The sequence below is a fragment of the Nomia melanderi genome, chromosome 3 (assembly GCF_051020985.1).
Source record: "Nomia melanderi isolate GNS246 chromosome 3, iyNomMela1, whole genome shotgun sequence".
NCBI classification, from domain to species: domain Eukaryota; kingdom Metazoa; phylum Arthropoda; class Insecta; order Hymenoptera; family Halictidae; genus Nomia; species Nomia melanderi.
In genome coordinates, this window is record NC_135001.1 from 4,142,495 (window position 1) to 4,163,037 (window position 20,543).

Sequence of the window (20,543 nt, forward strand, 5' to 3'; positions counted from 1 at the left end):
GATCGCGGATCGATCGTGTCCTTTATAAATATCTGGCCCCCGAGCCCCCGCGCGTCCGCGTTTTATCTGCGCGAAACGTGCACGCACCGCCTCGTCCCGCACAATCGAGAGCTTAACGAGGCGAACGTGATCCTGATAAAGGTGGTGCGGCCGCCTTGCGCTTAAGCGGGGTCGGTACGCTTCGAGGATCACGTGCTCCCTCTGTCGCATCATCGAAATGCATCGGAACGCACCGCGAGTCTAATTGCGCTAATTTGAATCGCGTTCTGTTCTTCTCCGCGGTTAAATAGCGACGGGAACGATCTACTCGCGAACGAAAATATTGGCTATCAATGTAAACAAATTTGATTCCGAGTGTGAAGTACCGTAACACCCGAATTTGGAGAATTTCATCGAGACTGTGATGAATAAGTAACTGTTTCTGATTCGTTTGAATCTGTTATTGTATTTTTAGTAGATACATGAAATTAATACTAAAACTAGCAAATAGGTCGAAATGGCCCATTTTTGAGAGTTTCATTGTGACTTGTTGAACATGTGTGTAACTTTGATGGATAAGTAACCGTTTCTGATTAATTTGAATCTGTTATTGTATTTTTAGTAGGTACGTGAGATTAATACTAAAACTAAAATGGTTCAAAATCACCCATTTCTGATTTCTTCCTTTTGCAATGATTAAAAATATAACAGATGTTTCTCTGAGAAATTATTCAAGGAATTGATTTAGCAATACGCAATCTGAATTGTAAACCAATTAATGCTTTAATAGATACATACTTGGAGTTTCTATAGAGGAATTTCGAAATGTCAATTTAACTGCTCGCTAGTTTTAGTGTTAATAATATAGAAGTATGTTTAATGTGTCCGATGAAGTTTATAAGTAAATTCTGTTTCTTGGAATCAAGTTTATTCGTTAGCAAAATGTACTATAAGGAACTTTAATCTGAAGTATATCTACTACAAACTGTTCATGAAATATGATATATTTAAAGGCTGCATTTTAATATGGCTTTCGATCTGAATTTATTCATAAGTGATAACGATCGAGTTGTCAGCAAGTTGTCCTGGAATATATTTACACTAATGAGCCAACTAGTTGAGCTCATTCGTAAAAAACTTGTAAATGCAAGTGTATCTGAATAATTATAAGAATTTGTTACTTCTCGCCTTGATATGTTGGCAACTCCATTGATTTCGATGCGTGATAATATTCATTATCGATCGCAATACATAATATGATAAGTCACACGTAAATTACCAATCCATGAATCTCTTCTTTCTAATTCCATCGAGTTAACACTAAAACAACCCAAGAGTTAAATTGTCTTTTTGAAATTCCTTTATAGAAACTTCAAGAGTACGCCTATCAAGACTTCAATTGATTTACATTTCAATTTACGTGGTGCTGAATTTCTTTAATAATTTCTCAGAGAAACATTTGTTATCTTTTCGATAATTGCGAAAAGAAGACGTCGGGAGTTGGTGATTCTGACTCGTCTGGTAGTTTTAGTGTTAAGATTAAATTTGGTTGTACGATGTTAACGAAATTATTTGTCAAAAAAGTATCGAGTTAATATCGTAAACCACGCGTAAGCGTTTAACACGTCCGCGAAAAACGTAACGCGATCCACGAATTTGATATTCGTTTCTCGTTTTCTTCTTTTTTCCTGTCGTTCGCATTCTTCGGTCACAGACTCGCGCGCGGTTCCCGCCGCCAGTGAATGGAACGATTCTGGCAGGACCAGCCGACATAATTTGTCGAATGCTCGTATAAATGTCACTTGTCTGACCTTGTGCGACCTTATCATGGTATCAAAAAGTACAGGGTCATTCATAAACGTGGCTCCATACTTCACGCGGTGAATACGCGCATGGAAATAAATAAACAAACTGTTTTACGTCTTACACATTGTTGTACGTCTTATATATTTATTTTATTTCTCAAACTGTACTTGATTAAAGAAACTGTTTAATATTTGAATATGAATTTAACGAAATCTGAGATTATTCGAGGAACATCTGATATTTTTTAAATAGAACGTGAGCCAATGTTAATAATTTTGAAGGTTTCCTTTAAATATTCGTTACTCGAAAACAGACACGTGGGATATAATTCTATAGTATGTTTCTTTCACTGATTTTCATATGCAAACCCACCAGTTAAAATATGAACAACTATATATGCATCAGTCAGCATGAAATCGTAACCGTGAGAATAAACCGTTCGCCCTTACAAAATTGTAAAGACATTTCTTCATTAATATTCATTGGACACATTCAATACAGTGATGTAATGACTAAAAGAATTACTGCTCTAAGACAAGAAATGAATTTGAATAATTTGACGTGGAATTATACTCGAAGATTCATAGGACTTCTAAATGGTCATTTCATATGAACGTTTTCTTTAGATTTATATCGATATGGAAACATTAGTATCGATGGTAATATAATCTGCTTTCCAAAACAGTAAAAAAGTCAATTTAATCTCTTACTAGTTTCGTCGTTAATAGGTTAAATCCTCGCTTAAGATAACGCTTTCTAAGTCATCGAGACATTCGAAACGTCGAAGAAACCAGCCGTCGATCAAGTTTACAGATAAAATCGTTAACTCACGTGGATCCTCGTACTGATTCTGACTGAGCTTCATCAGCGTGACGTACTCGACGTCGGGTTTCGTCGAGAATTCGTCTTGCTCCTTCGAGATTTTCTCCGTGTTCCTCGTCACTGCAACAAAAACATATCAGAAACATTAGCACGATCGACCAACGAATCTTTCAACGCAAAATACGGAAGAATGATCGTCATGGACAATGACGCACAAAGGAGAAAACGTGACAATTGTGAAAGAGTATTATCTCTACTGTTTAACACATTGTTTGCCACGTCACCCGCACAGGAGACTTTTGTTGTGAAATTAATCTTTGTGTTAATGCGAACGTATTAATGAAACCTCGAGTGATTTCATCGCGTGGCAATATTAATTACCATCGTCAAAACAACGTTTTCAATTTTACGTCCCTCCTAAATTACTTAGAGAGAAGCTTATTTAGAATACTTCAACATGATTAAACGTAGTCTCATGAATCCATTAATTTTTCTATTTCTAGTTTGAATCTGTACAATGACAGTACTGACTCGTTCGCCAAGTTTGTCAATTTCTTGAATACTTCTTAGAGAATCTATAACCCTCCAGTACCAACTACATAATTCATAATAATCATTTTTCATTTTCTAAGTATTACATTTTCACTTATATGAATAAAATTTTGACTGGTTGATGTTATTCAAATTTCAATATTCAACATTATACCTGATATTATTGACACTAGGTTTACGTATAGTTATAGTACACCTATTCTATTGATCCTAGAAAAACTGATCGTTCATTTATGTCTTACAAATTAGTAATAATCGTATAATTTAGTATTAATCGTATAATTGAATTAATCAAACTCAATTTACCAAACAATATTTATAAAATCCAATATGCATCAAATCGATGCATTTAGTGAACTCAGTATAAAACAGAGAACTGAAAAAGAAACATTCTAATTTAACCCTTTGCACTCGAGAAGCGACACAATCGTCATTTGATTAAATACAGCAAAATTATAAATTCCGAAAATTCATTTAATGTAATTATCCATGAAACATTGAAATACGATAGTTCTATCTCTTGATTCCTATATAATTTGTATTAATATTAATTATAAATAATACCGTTGATATTTCATTCGGAACCGAGGAATATATCTAGCAAAGAAACCTTCCAGTTCAGAAGGTTAATGGAACCTTCATGCTAATCTCTTAGATTACGTAGTGATACTTTCTTCTAGTTAAAAATTGAGCATCCCATAGGACGTTGGTTCAAATGTTCCCACTCGGAGTGTTTACAGAAGACTATCGCATCTTTAATACCGATACAGCGCCCATCGCGTCCGAGATAAGCCGATGTATTAAGCGTCCTGTGCTCCGCGGACGATAGTACGCTCGTTGTCTTATCGGGAAGTCGATCCGGCATTAAAATACTACGGTACAAATTTAAACGAGAATTTCGCGTGATAACCCTGCACTTCTGCGATCGAACTGAATTAATCGTCAGTAGGATTTCTGCCCCCCCAGCTGCGCAGAGATAAGAAGCGAAGGAAAAGGAAAAAGAATAATCTGACGATGGGAACCCGTGCGAACGGCGCGCGTCATTGCGCAACGCGGCTGCTTAGAATCGATTAACCGACCTTCCCTCTTCCACAAAAATCGAAATTCTTTAACGATATCTCACCAACCTTGATCAACAACATCGCGAGTGTGCATCGCGGCGATTAGATTCGATGACTTAATCACTTCGATTTCCGATTCCCCTGGAAAACAAAGAAATAGTTCGTTTCCTCGAGAAGTTTCCATTTTGTTTCGATCTTCGTTGAATGCTTTAGTTCCTCAATGATCATGGATGTAATGTAAACACAAAGTTTAAGTAAATTATAGGAAAGGTTTGTCAAAGTTGCGGTTTAATCGAGATGTTTATTAAACTGCGATCTCTAAGAAAAAGAGAGAAGTTTCAAGTCTCATTCTGAACCTAACCTAAAATAGAAGAAACTCGATGTCTCGGATATTTGATTGTTTCATCGATGAGAATTACTTTGGTTTCTGATTTTTTGAAGTAAAACAACCTGACAAAGAATCAGATCGTCCGAGTGGCTTTCATTGAGCGAGAGTGATCGAACGGTTGAATAGAATTTCGTTTCAGCACTCGAAAAGCTCGAGTGGCCGGCGTATAAACGAATTACTATAAATAAACATTCAAGGACCGGATCAATCAATCCGATCCACTGTCCTTTGTAACGCGAAACACTGCGGGACCTGCAAATTTATATTTGTTCCTTTCAAATGAATTTTGAAATCCGCGGACGGCCATCTTGTCGCACGGTTCGGACGCATAATTCTGGCATGGAAATCCACTGCGCGATAACTATATAATGAGCAGTATCATTAAAATAGTTTCGACTAATGGGAGATAAAAAAAAAAGTGCTGACAACATTAATCAGACTATATATTTTTCTAATCAGTTTGAACTTCGACTTCTAACGACACCGAACACTAGTGTCACTATTATTGATGATAAATCTAGCCCTACGTCAACGATTATCCGCTTCGTTTGTTCGTCTCTAAATCTCTGTTACGTCAACGATTTTGAACTTTGACTGATGATGAAGTTCCGTTCTACGTCGGTGTACCAGATCTTTCTTCTCCCAATGAAAATTATAGTTGCGGTAGAAGCTGTTGATCGCTCAGGGTCACTGAAACCAGTGCTGTTCAGCGATGAGGCCACACGCACGCTTCCTTCCCCTTCCATATTTTCACTCAATAAGAAACCTTAAACACTGAATTAAAACAGAAACGGAATCTTCACCGTGATGAAACGAAAATGTAGAGAATTGAAAGATTCGAATTGAATGAATTTCGGGACTCGTCATCCTGTGAAGCATTTTAAATTGAACACAGCATCGACGTATATCAATTGAGAATAATCATAAGAACCTAAATATCATTTCTAAAGTTCGTCGAAAGTGTTAACACTTTAATTATCACTAAATTCGTTCCTAAATAATTGACGTCGACATTAAAATACTTTTAAATAAATATCGATAGTTCCTGTAAAATGTATTTACTTATCACTGTGTACGCATAGGTTAGCTTGCACGGTGACAAGTGATATTACGAAATGAAGATTTGTGAAATTGATTATGAACACTTTGCGAACGGAGATTCTTTGATATTTTGCAAAATTTTCGGCAGATGAAGCTGAATTGTGTATATCAGTTGTTTGATGGTAAAACTACCGAACGAGTCAAAATGACCCACTCCATGATGTCTTTTTACCAATTAATGCTTTAATAGATACATACTTGGAGTTTCTATAGAGGAATTTCGAAATGTCAATTTAACTTCTCGGTAGTTTTAGTGTTAAATATTTCGTATCTTACCAATTCTATAATATCTATTTAGACTGTGTTACTATATATGGCTGCTATATATCATATTATATAGCTGCTATATATTATACTATTGTACAGGTACTATCGTGCATAGTTCATTTTCTTGCAACATTTTCTACAGACGATTGAAGACGCCCCCAATTATTAACGCGTTAATCAAGTTTCATCGTCGCGCCTTTTCCAAGCATTTGACCGGTAACGTTCCAATTCAGACAGAACATTGTAGCCGAGGAGGCTGTAACCGAAACAAATGGCGATAGCGGACGTGTTAACCAACGCCTGGCATTGTTAACGACCGCAAGAGGCGAGGCACACCGGGCTCAGCTTTGCCTTCACGGTTCCACCTTCGACGGATTCCTCGGCGAAGGTAGCCGGCTCGTAAATCTCAGTCAACGGATAATTGATCCGGCCGATCTGAATGCCAGGTTACGCGAACTCAATCAGCTCGCGAACAATGACGGGTCGAACGATTTCCTGGTGTATCCGTGTAATGACGTCCGCGCGGGAACGGAAGAGATGCGACATTTCTCGGGACTGTCACCGTGACGCTAATTAGCCTCTCGGCGGATAATGGCGGGTGGGATTCGTGGTGATTTTTAGCTCGGTTCAACACGTTGAATGCCATTGGAGTCACCAGTGACCTCCAACCAAATCGAAATACTATAATTCACTCGATTAATACAAACTACCAATCAATTAGAGTAACTTATTTCCAGTTTTTCGTAAAAATTCGAACAATACGTTTCTTGAGATTCAAATAGTCTGCTAGTCTTGTATTTATACAAATAAACAAATTGAATTAAAGATCTCTCGCAAACACGCCTTCATAATTTAACTCTTTGCACTCGAGGGGTGACTCGCCATTTGATTTGATACAGCAAAATGACAAAGTGTGACGTATAATATTAAAGTTCATTTAACGTAACTATTCATGAGACGTTAAAATAGAATAGTTCTATCCGTTGGTTTCTATATTATTTATATTGATGTTAGTTATAAAACTTACCAGTGATATTTCATTAGAAAATGAAGAGTATATCTAGCGAATCAATGTTCGAGTACAAAGGGTTAAACACTTGCAAAATCAAAATTCTAAAGTGGGTCAATTTGACCCGTCCGGTAGTTTTAGTGTTAAACGAGGATCATCTGAAAACATTTCTGTGTTATCACTGAGACTACATACCCAACAGTCAAATTGACTTTATTTAATTTTCTGGTAGAAAATCTATGAACACTTCTACTGAAATTTTGAATCATTTGCAATTCAGTCTGTGCATTACTGAATCAATTTCCTTAGTAATGCTTCTTAGAGTATCATTGATTACCTTTAAATAACTGTAAACAAAGAAACTCAGTACCAATCAGTGAATGTTGAACTTTCCTACGCAAATGAGAAAAAAAAATCTCAATCTCCGCATTGTTCTCTCAATTACTTTAACAATTTGTCAAGAAGGCGCACGTGTCTTCTCAATATATGTAAAAGCAGAAATTCGAAATAGGTCGTTTCAACCTATCCAATAGTCCTAGCTACCACTAGCAATACATGTACCATTCGAAAAAGGGAACAACGCCCAGTTCAAGACAATCGCGCAAAGTTAATTCCGCGCGTGAATAAACCGTGACATCCGTAGTGACGTGCCCAGAATCGGAGCACGGTCGCAGGCAATTAGAAAAACACGGAAGCAGCAATAAAGAAACCTCGATCAGCGCGCGGCAGTTTTCGTGGAACTGTCCGATCGTCCGTGCGTTCACGCACAACCGAGCGCGTTAATTGCGCAAAACCGATGCTCGCGTGAACTGGAAAGCCCGTAATTATCGGCGGTGCCCAGTTAGAAAAACATTGTTTCAGTTTTTCCGACGATCCTCCTCGAAGAAGCGCTACGCAACGCGTAATTTTCTTTCGCCGTTGAAAGGAACGGATTGACGACAGAGCCGTTGCGCCATTCCTCATAAGTTCGAACGTCAACGAATCGCCACGCCGCAGAACGGCGCATTGCAATCCAGTTAAACGGAACGATTAACAATCTTCCCTCTAATAATGATTTTAACGGAATCAGGAATAATTGATTTACGCGGTAATCGTGAGTTTATGGTTTACTCGGAAGCTGTTCTCCGGCAGCGCACGGTTTCCACCGGAGCGTACCTATTATCCTTTACCTGGCTGTTACGCACTCTGCAATTTGCTGTTGCCGTTTACCGTCAATAAATTCGACCGTTTGCTGTTTTTCCTGGTTGTTCGATGCTTAAAGACTATCCTTAGCAACATTCTTCGAATATCCGGGAAATAAATCCAACCGGTAACACGAACTTTTGGATAAACAAACCGTTTAATCGCGTTTCTTCGAGTTTACCGATTTATGTGATTTAGAAACAAACACTCGTTTGAAATTGTATTTACGACGAACCGACGGTAGCTACGTTTCCCTTTAATCGTTGAATTCAAGGGTTAACAGTGGCTTTTTACCGATCGAGTTCTCTTGACCGTTGCCTAACGTGTCATAAATTATTCAAATTAATAGAGTAACGTTCCAGTGGGCATAAATGCTACTTTGATTAGGGAAAAAATAGACGGGCATGACGTAAAACTCTACTTCCACGGCCTTATGGCGGCGAGAAATCATTCTCCCCGGCTTCTCGCTCGTGGAACGATAAAATCCCAACGACCCTATAACAATTCATTTAAAGCGATACCAAGGGAACGTCTCGATAATCCGTGCAAACATTCCGCAGATAATCCGGCCGCGAGTTTGCGCGGCATTGGAACGAGATACTCGAGATCGTTTCACTCCATGGATTCGCGTAATTAATTGCCGCGAGGGGGGAGGAAAACGTCGGGCCCGGGTCAACCGATGACCCCGACCGTCTTTTTTACGCGTCGCTGTCGCAAAAGTGATGCCTCCGAGCATTGTTTCGCTAGCTTTCGAGCGGACAACAACACGTGACGCGCATATGTACATGCAGACATCTGAAGCTTAGATAAGGGAGCCTCTTTACAGGGACTAACAAGCTGAATACGGCAGTAAAAGATTGCGGGATTCCCAGTTTCGTGTTATTTTCCAGCGTTCCTTAGCGAGACAATTGACCGAAGAGGAACTAGAGAACAACGCCGGCATGCAAAATGGCTGCCACAGTCTACCCTGTGCGCAGCACTTTACTTGCATAATTCTCTTCTATTTTATTACTTGTAAGAGCACAGAAAACATAGGACAGAAGTTCCATTATTCATAGGCTAAGTTGTGAATCTACAAGTAGTTCTGATAAAAATAACCGAGCGTCGTCAGCAGATCGCTAATTCATGGACGAACACAACCTCTCGTGAACGTGAAACTTTGCTGGAGTCGATTAGAAACTTATTTGCGAATCTTATGATCGCTACGGATATCTCAGAACTATTCAAAATTCCAATAATGTTACCTATTTCATTACTTTAATATTAGAACTGTTAAGAGGTCAAGTTGACTTTTCAAAATTTTTCTATAGAAACCCCAAGAGCGCATCCATTGAAACTTCGATCACTCAAAACTTAATTTGCACATTACTAAAACAATTTCTTTAGAAATTTCTTAGAGAAGGATCTATTATTTGGGTCATTTTGACTCATCTGGTAGTTCTAGTGTTAACCCTTTGCACTCAGAAGTTCTTTCCTAGAAATGCAACATTTTTCAATGAGACATAAACGACATTCTTCGAAACTAACAAATGAGAAAACGTGTATAAATTAAGAAACAAAGCTATTTTATTTCAATATTTTACATATCGATGCACTATATAGACCATAATGTTATATACAACACGATAGTTTTGCTATATCGAATCTAGTGGTGACTCTCAGTCACCTTTCGGACGCAAAGGGTTAACAAACTTAATTCCCTTGTCAAATCCCAATCCTCAAACGCAAACCTCTCATCTCTAACACCTAAGCTATTAAATCCACCTATACGAATAGTCCACAACGCGGAATCGAACTTCTAAAAAGACACCGGTACACCCGATAACTCTTTCCACGTTGATCGATAAAAGGTCCCTTTTGTTCGCACGGTCCAACAACTCGTCGTGCGCCGTCCACGCAGGATCGGGCGCACGCGGGACCGGCCGAGTATCGAGTATCACCACGCCTAGCGGGCCCGCGACGTCTCAATTATTGCCGTGTTAATTTACGATATCCTCTCATTATTCCGATAGATTATTCCTAAAGGTGGTTCCCGCGGCAGCCGGGCCACGGGACGGAACAATGAACCGGGGAAATTTCGACGTCCCACTCGGAACGCGTCGCCCGGTATATCCTGTACTCCGTGTCGCCCGAACAAAGGGACTTTACGTCATGTCCGAGGAGATTAAACGCCGCTTACTAAATGTCGACGCGTGGGCGGCCCGTTGCATTGTACAATTGCATAACAATGCACGCGTGCGCGAGCGCGCGCAACCAAGAAAGAGAAAGAGAGAGAGAGAGAAAGAGGGAACGGCGAAAAAGGGATTCGGTGATCCTAGGACAACGTTGTTACCGATTACGCGAGCGGAGCCGGCTCACCGGACACAGATAGGAGGCGCTGACAATAAGGCGACGCGTCTGTGCGGGTTTGTGCGTGTATGCCACGGTTTCAGCGAGATTATGGCCGTATCGGGTGACCATTTTAATGTGGCCGGATTAGGAATGGAATGGACGTGTTCCACTGCATCGCGCCGTGTATCGGGTTCACCCTTTATGGGACATAATTCCGGAGGCAGGAGAAAATGGCTGAATGTCGTTCGTTAGGGGTTATGGAAGTTTAATAGGCTACTTTGTGGCTGAAAACGAGTTTACGGGTGGAGATGGAGTGTAACGATGTCGCGGGACATTTGCGGTGTCACTTTTCAGTTCTTTTCAGACGGGCTTTCGGCGTCGCGTGTTTCAACCGTAGCGCGTGCCGGGAATTCGGAGACTCAGCTGGCAGCAAGAAATGTTTGACGACTGAACTTTATGAATGTTAACCCTTTGGCGCTCGAGAGGTGACTCTCGCCACTAGATTTGATACAGAAACATTATAGTCTTATATATAATATTCTGCTCTGTGAAATATTGGAAGAAAATAGCCTTGTTTCTTAATTTCTCGTTTATTAGTTTCAGAGAACGTTGTTTATGTCTCATTGAGAAACGTTGCACGTGTCTAGTGGAAAACTTTCAAGTGCAAAGGGTTAACATATTGCGTGATAATTCCCATTCTAAATATTTAACCCATTCCTAAATTCTCCTTTCCCAATTATTACAAAGATAACACATGCTTCTTTGTAAAATTACTAAAGAAATTAATTCAGTAATACGCGAATTGAATCATAAGTCAATTGAAATCTCAATAGCTGCATTCTTCGAATTCCTATAGACAAATTTGAAAATGTCAATTTGGCTGCTTCGGTGGTTCTAATGTTAAAGTTAATTAAAATTCCTTCCGATTTCAAATGAATATTATAAACTCGCAGAAAAAGTGTTCACTTTGTAGCAGCATATACGAACGTTCTTTTTAAAGATTCTATTAATACAGGATATTTAATGCTACTGTGTTATTTTCTGAAGACTAAACACCTGTGGGTTCTACAGTTTCAGTGGTATAAATAACAAGCATTTACCGAAGCCACTGCTGCAATATTTAGTGCCCACTTCAGGCTGGACATCCACCATTTCCATTCTCCAACAGTGGAAGCACTATCTGCTAGACTATAATAACTGTCAGAGAGTTAATTTTAGGCTCGCGATTGCCAACACTTAAGTTCTACTCTAGTAACTAGTCTAATGACAGCTTTAGGTCGACACCTAGCATTAGGCACATATTGACCGGCTCCTAAGGATATGAATTAACGGCGCGCGCAGGTTGCGGCGTAACTTATGCTATGATAAACAACAAGGTAATTCCACTCGCGAAATTGATTCGGAAATATTTGTTCCAAATAGAGCCACCATTTTTTCCGTGTACGACCCCGAAGACCAGTGCTTAAGCAATTTCCATGTACCAATACTCTCAACGATAAATCTGAAGACCGATACATTAGACTACATTATTTTTCTAAAGCGTCTCGGTGTCCTAGTTATGTCGTTCGCAAAAAAAAATACTTGTACCCTTTATAGTCCCGTAATGACAGTTACAATAGAAGTGTCCACTATGAATACAATGGATTACGCAACAGGTAATGTAACCCACAAACAAAATTACAGAATGGGCACATGGTCGACTAAAATCGAAACAAGCGTCACGGAATTATTGGACAGCAATATTGTCGCCGATTCGATCTTGTTGCTCGCGTTGCGCGCCGTCGTAAAATTGTTAAACTGTCCGGCCAGGCTGGCTGACTGCCATACAATATCTCTATTATTCGTTCGCTCGATCCGGATCGATAAAGCTGTATGGATCGCCGGACAATTTAATAGGCCTGGCAATGTTAGCCCGGTTCACGTAGGGTGGGCCACATAAATCCTAACGAGCCGTTTCCATGAAAATTACTGATTGGCCGCGGTAACTCTTGTAAATTACGATTTATAAGTTTCTTGCGGTGTACACTTGGAACGCGTATTTCATTATTGATCCTCGCAGTCGATCGCGTTGTGCGACCTACGTTCATGAATATATAATGTACAAACGGATATTTATACGACACTATAAATTGTAGTTACTTTCCAACGGTTTCAATGAAAATATTCCAGTTTTTTTTTTGTTCAAATATCGAATCAATACACTGTAATTTATGTGAGAGGAGAATGCTGAGGGGCAGCAAATGAAATGGCAGCATTCGCACGTTCACTGGGTTGTTTACAACGATCGGGAATTGATCGTTCCGTATTCGTCGAACTAAAGTAAAGTTGAAGATAGAAGTTCTTAGTTTCATCTTTTAGTTGCAATGTGGGAAATTTAATTACAAATCATTAATGTTTTTGGAGTAGAGATTTGATAATCATCTGTTGATATATTGTCTAAAATACTATTTTTTAGCTACAAAGTACTTGAAGATAATTATCTGTGGATATATCATCTAAAATACTATTTTTTAATTGCATAGATGTTGCAACAATATCTAATTAATCAATTAAAATCAGGAAATTCTTTATTAAATCAAGAATCAAATTATTAAATAATTAGAAAATGATTATCTCTAGATATCTTATCTAAAATACTATTTCTCAATTACATAGATGTTGCAGCAATATCAAACTGTTTAATTAAAATCAGGAAATTCTCTATTAAATTACGAAACCAACTATTAAATAATTAGGAAATAATTATCCGGTGGCATAGCCTTGTTAACAAAGCGTGAACTTGTACCAGTAGCCGTTCTTCGAAGTCTTTCCGGAAGCAGCTTCCCCTCGGAGAAACTTATCGCGTGAAAGGATGGCGGGACCGTGGCTACGACCGCGAGAAATATGCGGTCAACCAAGAAATTGTATACTTTTCTTAAAGACACTCGACCTTTCATCGCACGGCCTTGACGACTATCCGTGGAACCGCCTCTCGTTTAAGCGCGAGTCCAGAAAAATCAGCCCTTTTTCTTGCTGCTTGCGTTTCACGGATCCTTCGTACAAGCCTCGATCATCCTTGACTCGCGAGAACCGACCGGGATTTATCGATCGTATCAAACTCTTGTACACGGAGATCCTTTAAACGCTTCGAGTAAAATATTACAAATTATAATCACCTCCTCCGTGCACAAGGTGTTTCTGAAATCGCGATGCGAGCGAACTACAGCGTCCCTTCGCGTGGAAACCAGACGGAAGATACGGGATGAAGTTTCTATCAAGATACACGTATTCCGGAGTAGGGTGACAGGATTATTTAAAAAATATAATTTATTAACGCGCCGAATATTCCTGGTGTTTCGCTTGATTTCTGGCATAATCGTTTGCAAGCAATTTCAACGTAAACGTACAATAAATACAGAATCATCCTTTCTCTCGAGGATATTTTTATAACCTTTAATATCGATGTTACATAGAATACTTTCAATATTTCAGATATTCTGCTTTACGATGAATAAAAATGAGTAAACATTGATTCGTTTTTTTAATTGAAAGAGAAAATATAGAAGAGACGTTGATAATAACGTTCACTGAGAGAGTGCAGACGGAATTAACATTTGAATAAAACGGCTTCACTGGAAGCCAAAGCGAAAACGCGATGTTGAAACAGAAATGAGCTGAGAAGCGGGAACGTGGAGGCAGAGAAAAACGCTTACCGCGTGATAATCCGATATCCCGACACCGGATACAGGATATGGGGTGAGCGATGAAGGGTATATAGTTGTACCGTGCGAGACACGCGTTGCCAATCACGTGAATATAGGAAGGTTAAGTAATTCTCACCACTGGACACTGATAGATGTCTCGTCTAACAGATACGATAAAAGGGAGACAAATTTCTCGGAACGCTACCAACCGAAGTGCATTCCTCCGTATGCGTCGCGTTGCATGACCCCGAGGACGTCCAAAATGCAATCTTGGTGTTACGTCTCGGAGGAATCTAGATCTCACATTCGTCACTTAGCAATAGCTCCACACAACTATCCAGTTGTCGATCAAATTATAACGAACTTATTAACATTTTTGGAAAGAAAATATTCAGGCCTTTAAACTCTGTTTTATCCTTGTTGAACTGAAGCGATATTAGAAAATCACTATAATGATGATAAATGTTAAAATTTGCATGTTTTGTTTATCATTTAGCAACAGTAATTTTTTAAAATTACAACTTATTAACATTTCTATAAAGAAATTATTCAGGTTTCTAAATATTATTTTATCCCTGTTTCCCCTATTGAAACTAATTAAAATAATTATTCATACATCATAATATAATATTCCCATCGCTTGTTAATAATAAAACAACCAACACTGCTTAAATTAACTCTCCACACTCGAAGCTTTTCACTAGAAGCATTGAACAACCTCTAATAAGATACAAACGACATTCCTAAACCAACTAAAAAAAGAAATCACAGTTACAGAACAACGCTATTATATTATAACATATTATAACAAATACTGAGTCCCCTAATGGCTATAAAGGGTTAACCCTTTGCAGTAGATTGTTTAAACTATACAATACCTTTCGCAGATTCTACTCAATTCAACACCGAATACTTGAATCATGGAGAATAAGAAAACTATGTACTAACCTCTTATTGTCCCAATAGTTAAATCATTTATTCGAAACTTGGTATTCCAAGCATAGAAGTTTGATCTCCACAGAATGCCGGCATTCGTCCGCAGAGAGTTAAGCACGCAACATCTCAAGCCACCCCAAAGGATGTTCAAGAGGTCAACATACAATGTAGCCAAAATGAGAATAAAAATTAGAAAATTCGTTAAAGAAACAGCGATTCGGGTTCGACAAGCTCAATGAAGGGCGCCGGCAAGGGAAATATTTACTCGGAGGAGTGCGCCGGGCTATAAATCCGCGGCCGAGTAATGAATCCGTGTACCCGGCTCGTTACAAGTTTGAGGAACGCGCATTGAACCCGCGCGCCGCGGCGGAGGGAAGGATGCGCCGCGACTTTTATTCCTCGAATAACATCCGTTCCCCGAACGCCGGGGGAAACTCGACGAAAGCTTGCGTCTGCTGCGGGCGAACACGAAAATGTTTATGCAAGGGAGGAGAGACGAGTTCGATGCGCGCGGGAGGCATTTCGCGCGTCAAACAATGTCGTCCAGTTCAACGACACGTGCCCGAGCTGGCGCCGCGCCGGTCGCTGCGAACCGGCAGACGACACAATTCCACAAAGCCCTTTCTAACTACACACGGTGTTCTTCACCTCTTTCGCAGCGTTGTCTTTCGAGCTGAACTACGCGCGATTCTTATCGCTCCTTTTGAAACGGAAAACCGGAGGAAGAAGTTGCCCCCTTGGCTGGAACTAGATTGCGACCGAGGCCGAGTAGAGTCGTTTGATGGGAGACTCGGGAGATGGGATTGCTTTTTCAGTGAAACGCGAAAGTAGAGCTAGTGTTTAGAGAAGTTGTATGAAACTGGAAGGATTTGGACATTTTAGAACGGAGCTTTAGAAATTTCAGTTTACTGTGTTGATCGCGGGTTTGTAGGATATCTTTGGGAAAGAATTCAAGAAAATCCTTTATAAGAGAGGTTAGAGTTTGTTTGCTCTAGAATTTTGCGTAACATATTTTTGTATGAATTTCGATACCCTAATTCTGATTCTTCAAGGTTTCTTTAGATGTCTATTATTTCTTGGTCGTATATTCTCCAGGGAAGACTCAATTTTCGCCAGACGCGAAGGACCAGTCTCAATTATAGATACTTAATCCCCGCAAGGACGGTTTTCGTGCCAATTTCGCGGAAGTTTATAGGACATTTTCAGGAAAGATTGAACTCAAGAAATATTTCATGCGTCTTTAATACCACTGATACTATTACTATTAACACTTCACTTTCAATTTGCTAGAATTCCTTTATAAAAGAAATTAAAGAGCACTTGCCCTACAATATTGTGTAACATGTTTTTGTATAAATGTCGATACTCTAATTCTGATTCTCCAAGGTTTCTTTAGATGTCTATTATTTCTTGGTCACATATTCTCCAAGGAAGATTCAATTTTTGCGAGACGCGAAGGACCAATCTCAATTATAGATACTTAATCCGCGCAAGGACAGTTTTCGTGCCAATTTCGCGTAGAGTATCAGGTATTATTTGTTACGCGCCGCCATATTTTCATCGTTGCAAGTAGGTTGCGTGTTTCGGTCGCCAGGCATTCAAACGAGACGCGAAATTAAAACGGGACGCGATCTGGACAATTCGCGTTGGCCGAATGAATTCGAAAACGACGAAGACGAGGGGCCAGCCTGCTCGGTCTATTTTGTCGCCGCATAATTTGGCCGGCTGTCCGCTCGTATTATCCTGACCTGGGACAAAAGTGCGGCGACTTCGGTTTGCCGGAAGCTTGCTCCAAACAGAACTGGCTAAGTCGGTTTTGTCTGCCTGTCCGCGCTTGCGGCGGCAAGATGGATATGTCGCAGCTTCGTCGCGGCGAAAATAAACTCCCATTATAATTCTTGAAAGATAAATTAATGGACCGCGAAGTTGATACTGTTACAGGGACTGCATAAAGGAATCCGTGGGCGAAATCGTATAATTAAAAGATTCCAGCAACCTTTTCATTATGTTACGACTGTAGTCGTTTTCTCTATAACTTCAAAATTGCAGTCATTTTCTTTATCATTGTAGAATTGCAGCCATCACTTTTAGTAAACTCTGAAATGCAGATATCTTTGACTGTCTTCTAGAATACGGTCGTCTTCGCCGTCATTTTGTTCGCCATTATTCGAGACATAACCTCTAATACCATGTTTCTAAACATAGCTATCTTTTTCAAATTACGTTCTTCTTATTAATTTCGTTAGTTATAGAACATGTAAACATACAAACTCAACATAGACACAACACAGTTCACCAAGGATGTATTAGGTCTCATTTCGTGCTACAAGCGATCATTTTGAAACATTTGAACAAAATGGTTCTTCCTTATCGAAAACATCATCTATATTCAACACTAAAACTATCGGACGTATCAAATTGACACACTCCAAAATGTTTAGTTTGCAAGTATGTAAATTATGAAGGCGTTCCTGCGAACAATTCCAATTCGTGTATTCGTTACAAGACTAAAACATCTTTTAAATCTCAAGGAAGATATTATTCTAATTCTTATAAAACACTAGAAATACGTCACTCTAATTGCTCGGTAGTTTTAGTGTTAACACGTCGAATGCCACGGGGGTCACCAGTGACCAACCAAATTGAATTACTATAGTTAACTCAATGAAACGATGATTATTTGAAAACATTTTTGTTATAAATAATGCTACTTAGTACACTGACATTCAGCTAGATGAACGTCTAATAATCATAATGCAATTGAATCAAACGATTAAGTATTATATTTTCTCCATTGTATGTATTCTGCTCTATGAAATCGTGCGGCATTCAAAGTGTTAACAAATGTACGTGCTCCTATGAGTTAAACGAGAACAAAGCCGCGTTGAAGAAAGTACCATTAGTAAAATGTGGCGAAATGGGTTAAGAGCGACGTTCCCAGTTGCTCTAGGTACCCACGCCCTTTTCATCGGCCAGATTAATTCGTACGCGGAACGCATTAGTAAATTTCAAGAGCATCGAACGATAATCGCCGGCGTCCCGATAGGCAGCCGGCCATCGGATCCGCGGCTATTTTCGCCAGCCTGGACCACCTTAGAAAATGAATTACAGGCCGAACGACGAATATATCCTGCTGCGAGGTGGCGATCCGGGTTTCGCGGCCTGACAAAAATGTTTACGGACGAGAAGTTAAACGTCTGGCCGCAGATACGCGCGCCGCTTCGAGATTTTACGGCTTCGACATCTTTCGAGCGAATTGCGTCAAGGTCGACGCCGAAAATCCTTTTCGTCCCGATGCTTCCTTTCTTCCCCGGCCGAACCAGCTGATTCACGAGATGATTTAGCAGTATAACAACCAGATGAGCCGAAATGAACCGTTTTTCATTCTTTCTTTTGCGATTAATCAGAAAGTGACTAACTTGAGTAAGCAACTAAATTCCCAGGTACCTACTAATATGTTTTTCATGTATCCTTCCATACAATGTGGAACATTCTCATGAAAATTTAATAAATATCAAATCTTCGATCTTTTGAACAATTTTACCGTTGATGTTTTCAAAATAGAAAACTTATGTAAAGATATTGTAATATTCGTATAAAAATAGTTGGGTTGTTTGCACAAGGTTAAAGAAATTGATTTAGTAACACGCAAATTGAAATATAAATTAGTCGGAGTCGCAATGAATGCACTCTTATAGGTTTCTATAAGAAAAATTAGAAGAATATCAATTCCACTGGCCGGCGGTTTTAGTACCAGGCAACGCATGCTGTTACGTTTTTATGCATGGCAAACCTGGACTTCACTGGCCATTTATGACCATTTGAGGATTTTGTGAACTGTAGCAGGACCATGTCTCTTAAACAATTTACGAGAGCGAGTCTCGTATGCACGCCGAAATTTATGTTTCTTCTCACGCATAAAATTTTATTCAAGCGATGATGCTTAATGGTCTCCGGGAATTATAAAGGCATAAATATTTATGGGACGCATGAGGACTACTAAGCTGTAAAAATCGGAGTTCGGTTTGGGGAACCATATAATCCCGAGACGAGTCTGCGGAAGGGAAAAATTCTAATGCTCCTTTTTATGGGTCGAAGACGATATTAAATTTTTATTGTAAACAGGGAAACGATGAAGCAACTGTACAAATATTTCAGGGAACGGTACAGTCAGTAAATTTTACCTGGAATCGGTGAAACATCCTGAAAGGAGTAACAGATAACGAAAAATTGTATTTACAAGGGTAATAAAAGTCAGTTCAGTGTCTCGTAAAAGTGTGAGCACACTTTTTAAATGTGAGGCAATGGGACATCTTCGCGTCAATTGGACATTCTTCAAGCAGAATGTTCCATTCTCATACAATTAGTGTTATTAAGAAAACTGTAATTAATGAACAAGAACATAAAATTGATCTAAATAATTTCAGGATTATTTTCAAGAACAGAACACACTCGCTCCAACATTTTTTAGTCTAAAAAATTGTCGAAATTGTCTAAATATTACTTCTTATCTAAGCTATTAGAAATGAGATTAGGAATTATATTAATTTTTTGGTCTATTAATGGCAAGAAAATTTTGTAAAAAAAACTATTAAGTCCGAGGGAGGATGTAACAATTTGAAGATCAAAGTTGTTAATTACATTATTCAAATGGCATATTGAATAAATTCAACGATAAACAGTGTAATTAGAAACATTCTAAATAACGAGCGGAAAATTGTCCAAATTGTCTAAATATTACTTCTTATATAAACCATTAGAAATGAAATTAGGAATGAGATTAATATTCTATAGTCTATTAATAGCAAGAAAAAATTGTAAAAGAAACTATAGAGTTCGAGGGAAGATGTAGCAATTTGTAGAAGATCGGAATTGTTAATTACATTATTCAAATGACACGTATCAAATAAGTTCAACGATAAACGGTGCAATTGGAAATATTCTGAATAACGAGCGAAAAATTTTCCAAGCGCGATGTATCTAATCGTCCCAAGGATACTCGCCGGAGAAGTTTACGAGCGTAAAAGCGGCCTCGCGGTGTATCGGCGAGATCTTTCAACCGCGACGAAACGAATTGATCGACCGACTGGTGAGCGATCGATTGTCGTTAATGAATGTTATAATTTACAAGACCGGCGAGCCCTGATTTATTGCCGGCCCGGCCAATGCGTCCTCGTCGGCATTAATCGCGCATCGAGTTTGTATATCGGCGTAATTGCGACCAATAGCCGAATCCAGCTAACCACTGACTGATAGATCTCGGCTACTTAATCATCTGACCGGCACAACTAATTTATAAAATATTCCTTTCCTACTTAACCTTCATCCATTATGCGTCGTTTAAGGTGATTAGATTTAATAATCGTTGCTGTGCTAAAGAACTTTGGAATGTCTACGCTTTCATGACTCAATCCGAAACATAGAAT

The 20,543-nt window shown here is 39.1% G+C and overlaps 1 protein-coding gene across 3 annotated transcripts in view; it reads right to left on the bottom strand.

The window, feature by feature from the left end:
* LOC116433037 (A disintegrin and metalloproteinase with thrombospondin motifs 1) overlaps positions 1–20,543 on the bottom strand; it is a 158,774-nt gene that overhangs the window by 101,260 nt on the left and 36,971 nt on the right. For all 3 annotated transcript variants that reach the window (XM_031990698.2, XM_031990690.2, XM_031990708.2), the window contains exon 3: positions 2,617–2,727. In XM_031990698.2, the coding sequence (XP_031846558.1) occupies positions 2,617–2,727 (111 nt within the window). The remainder of the gene's footprint in view (positions 1–2,616; positions 2,728–20,543) is intronic.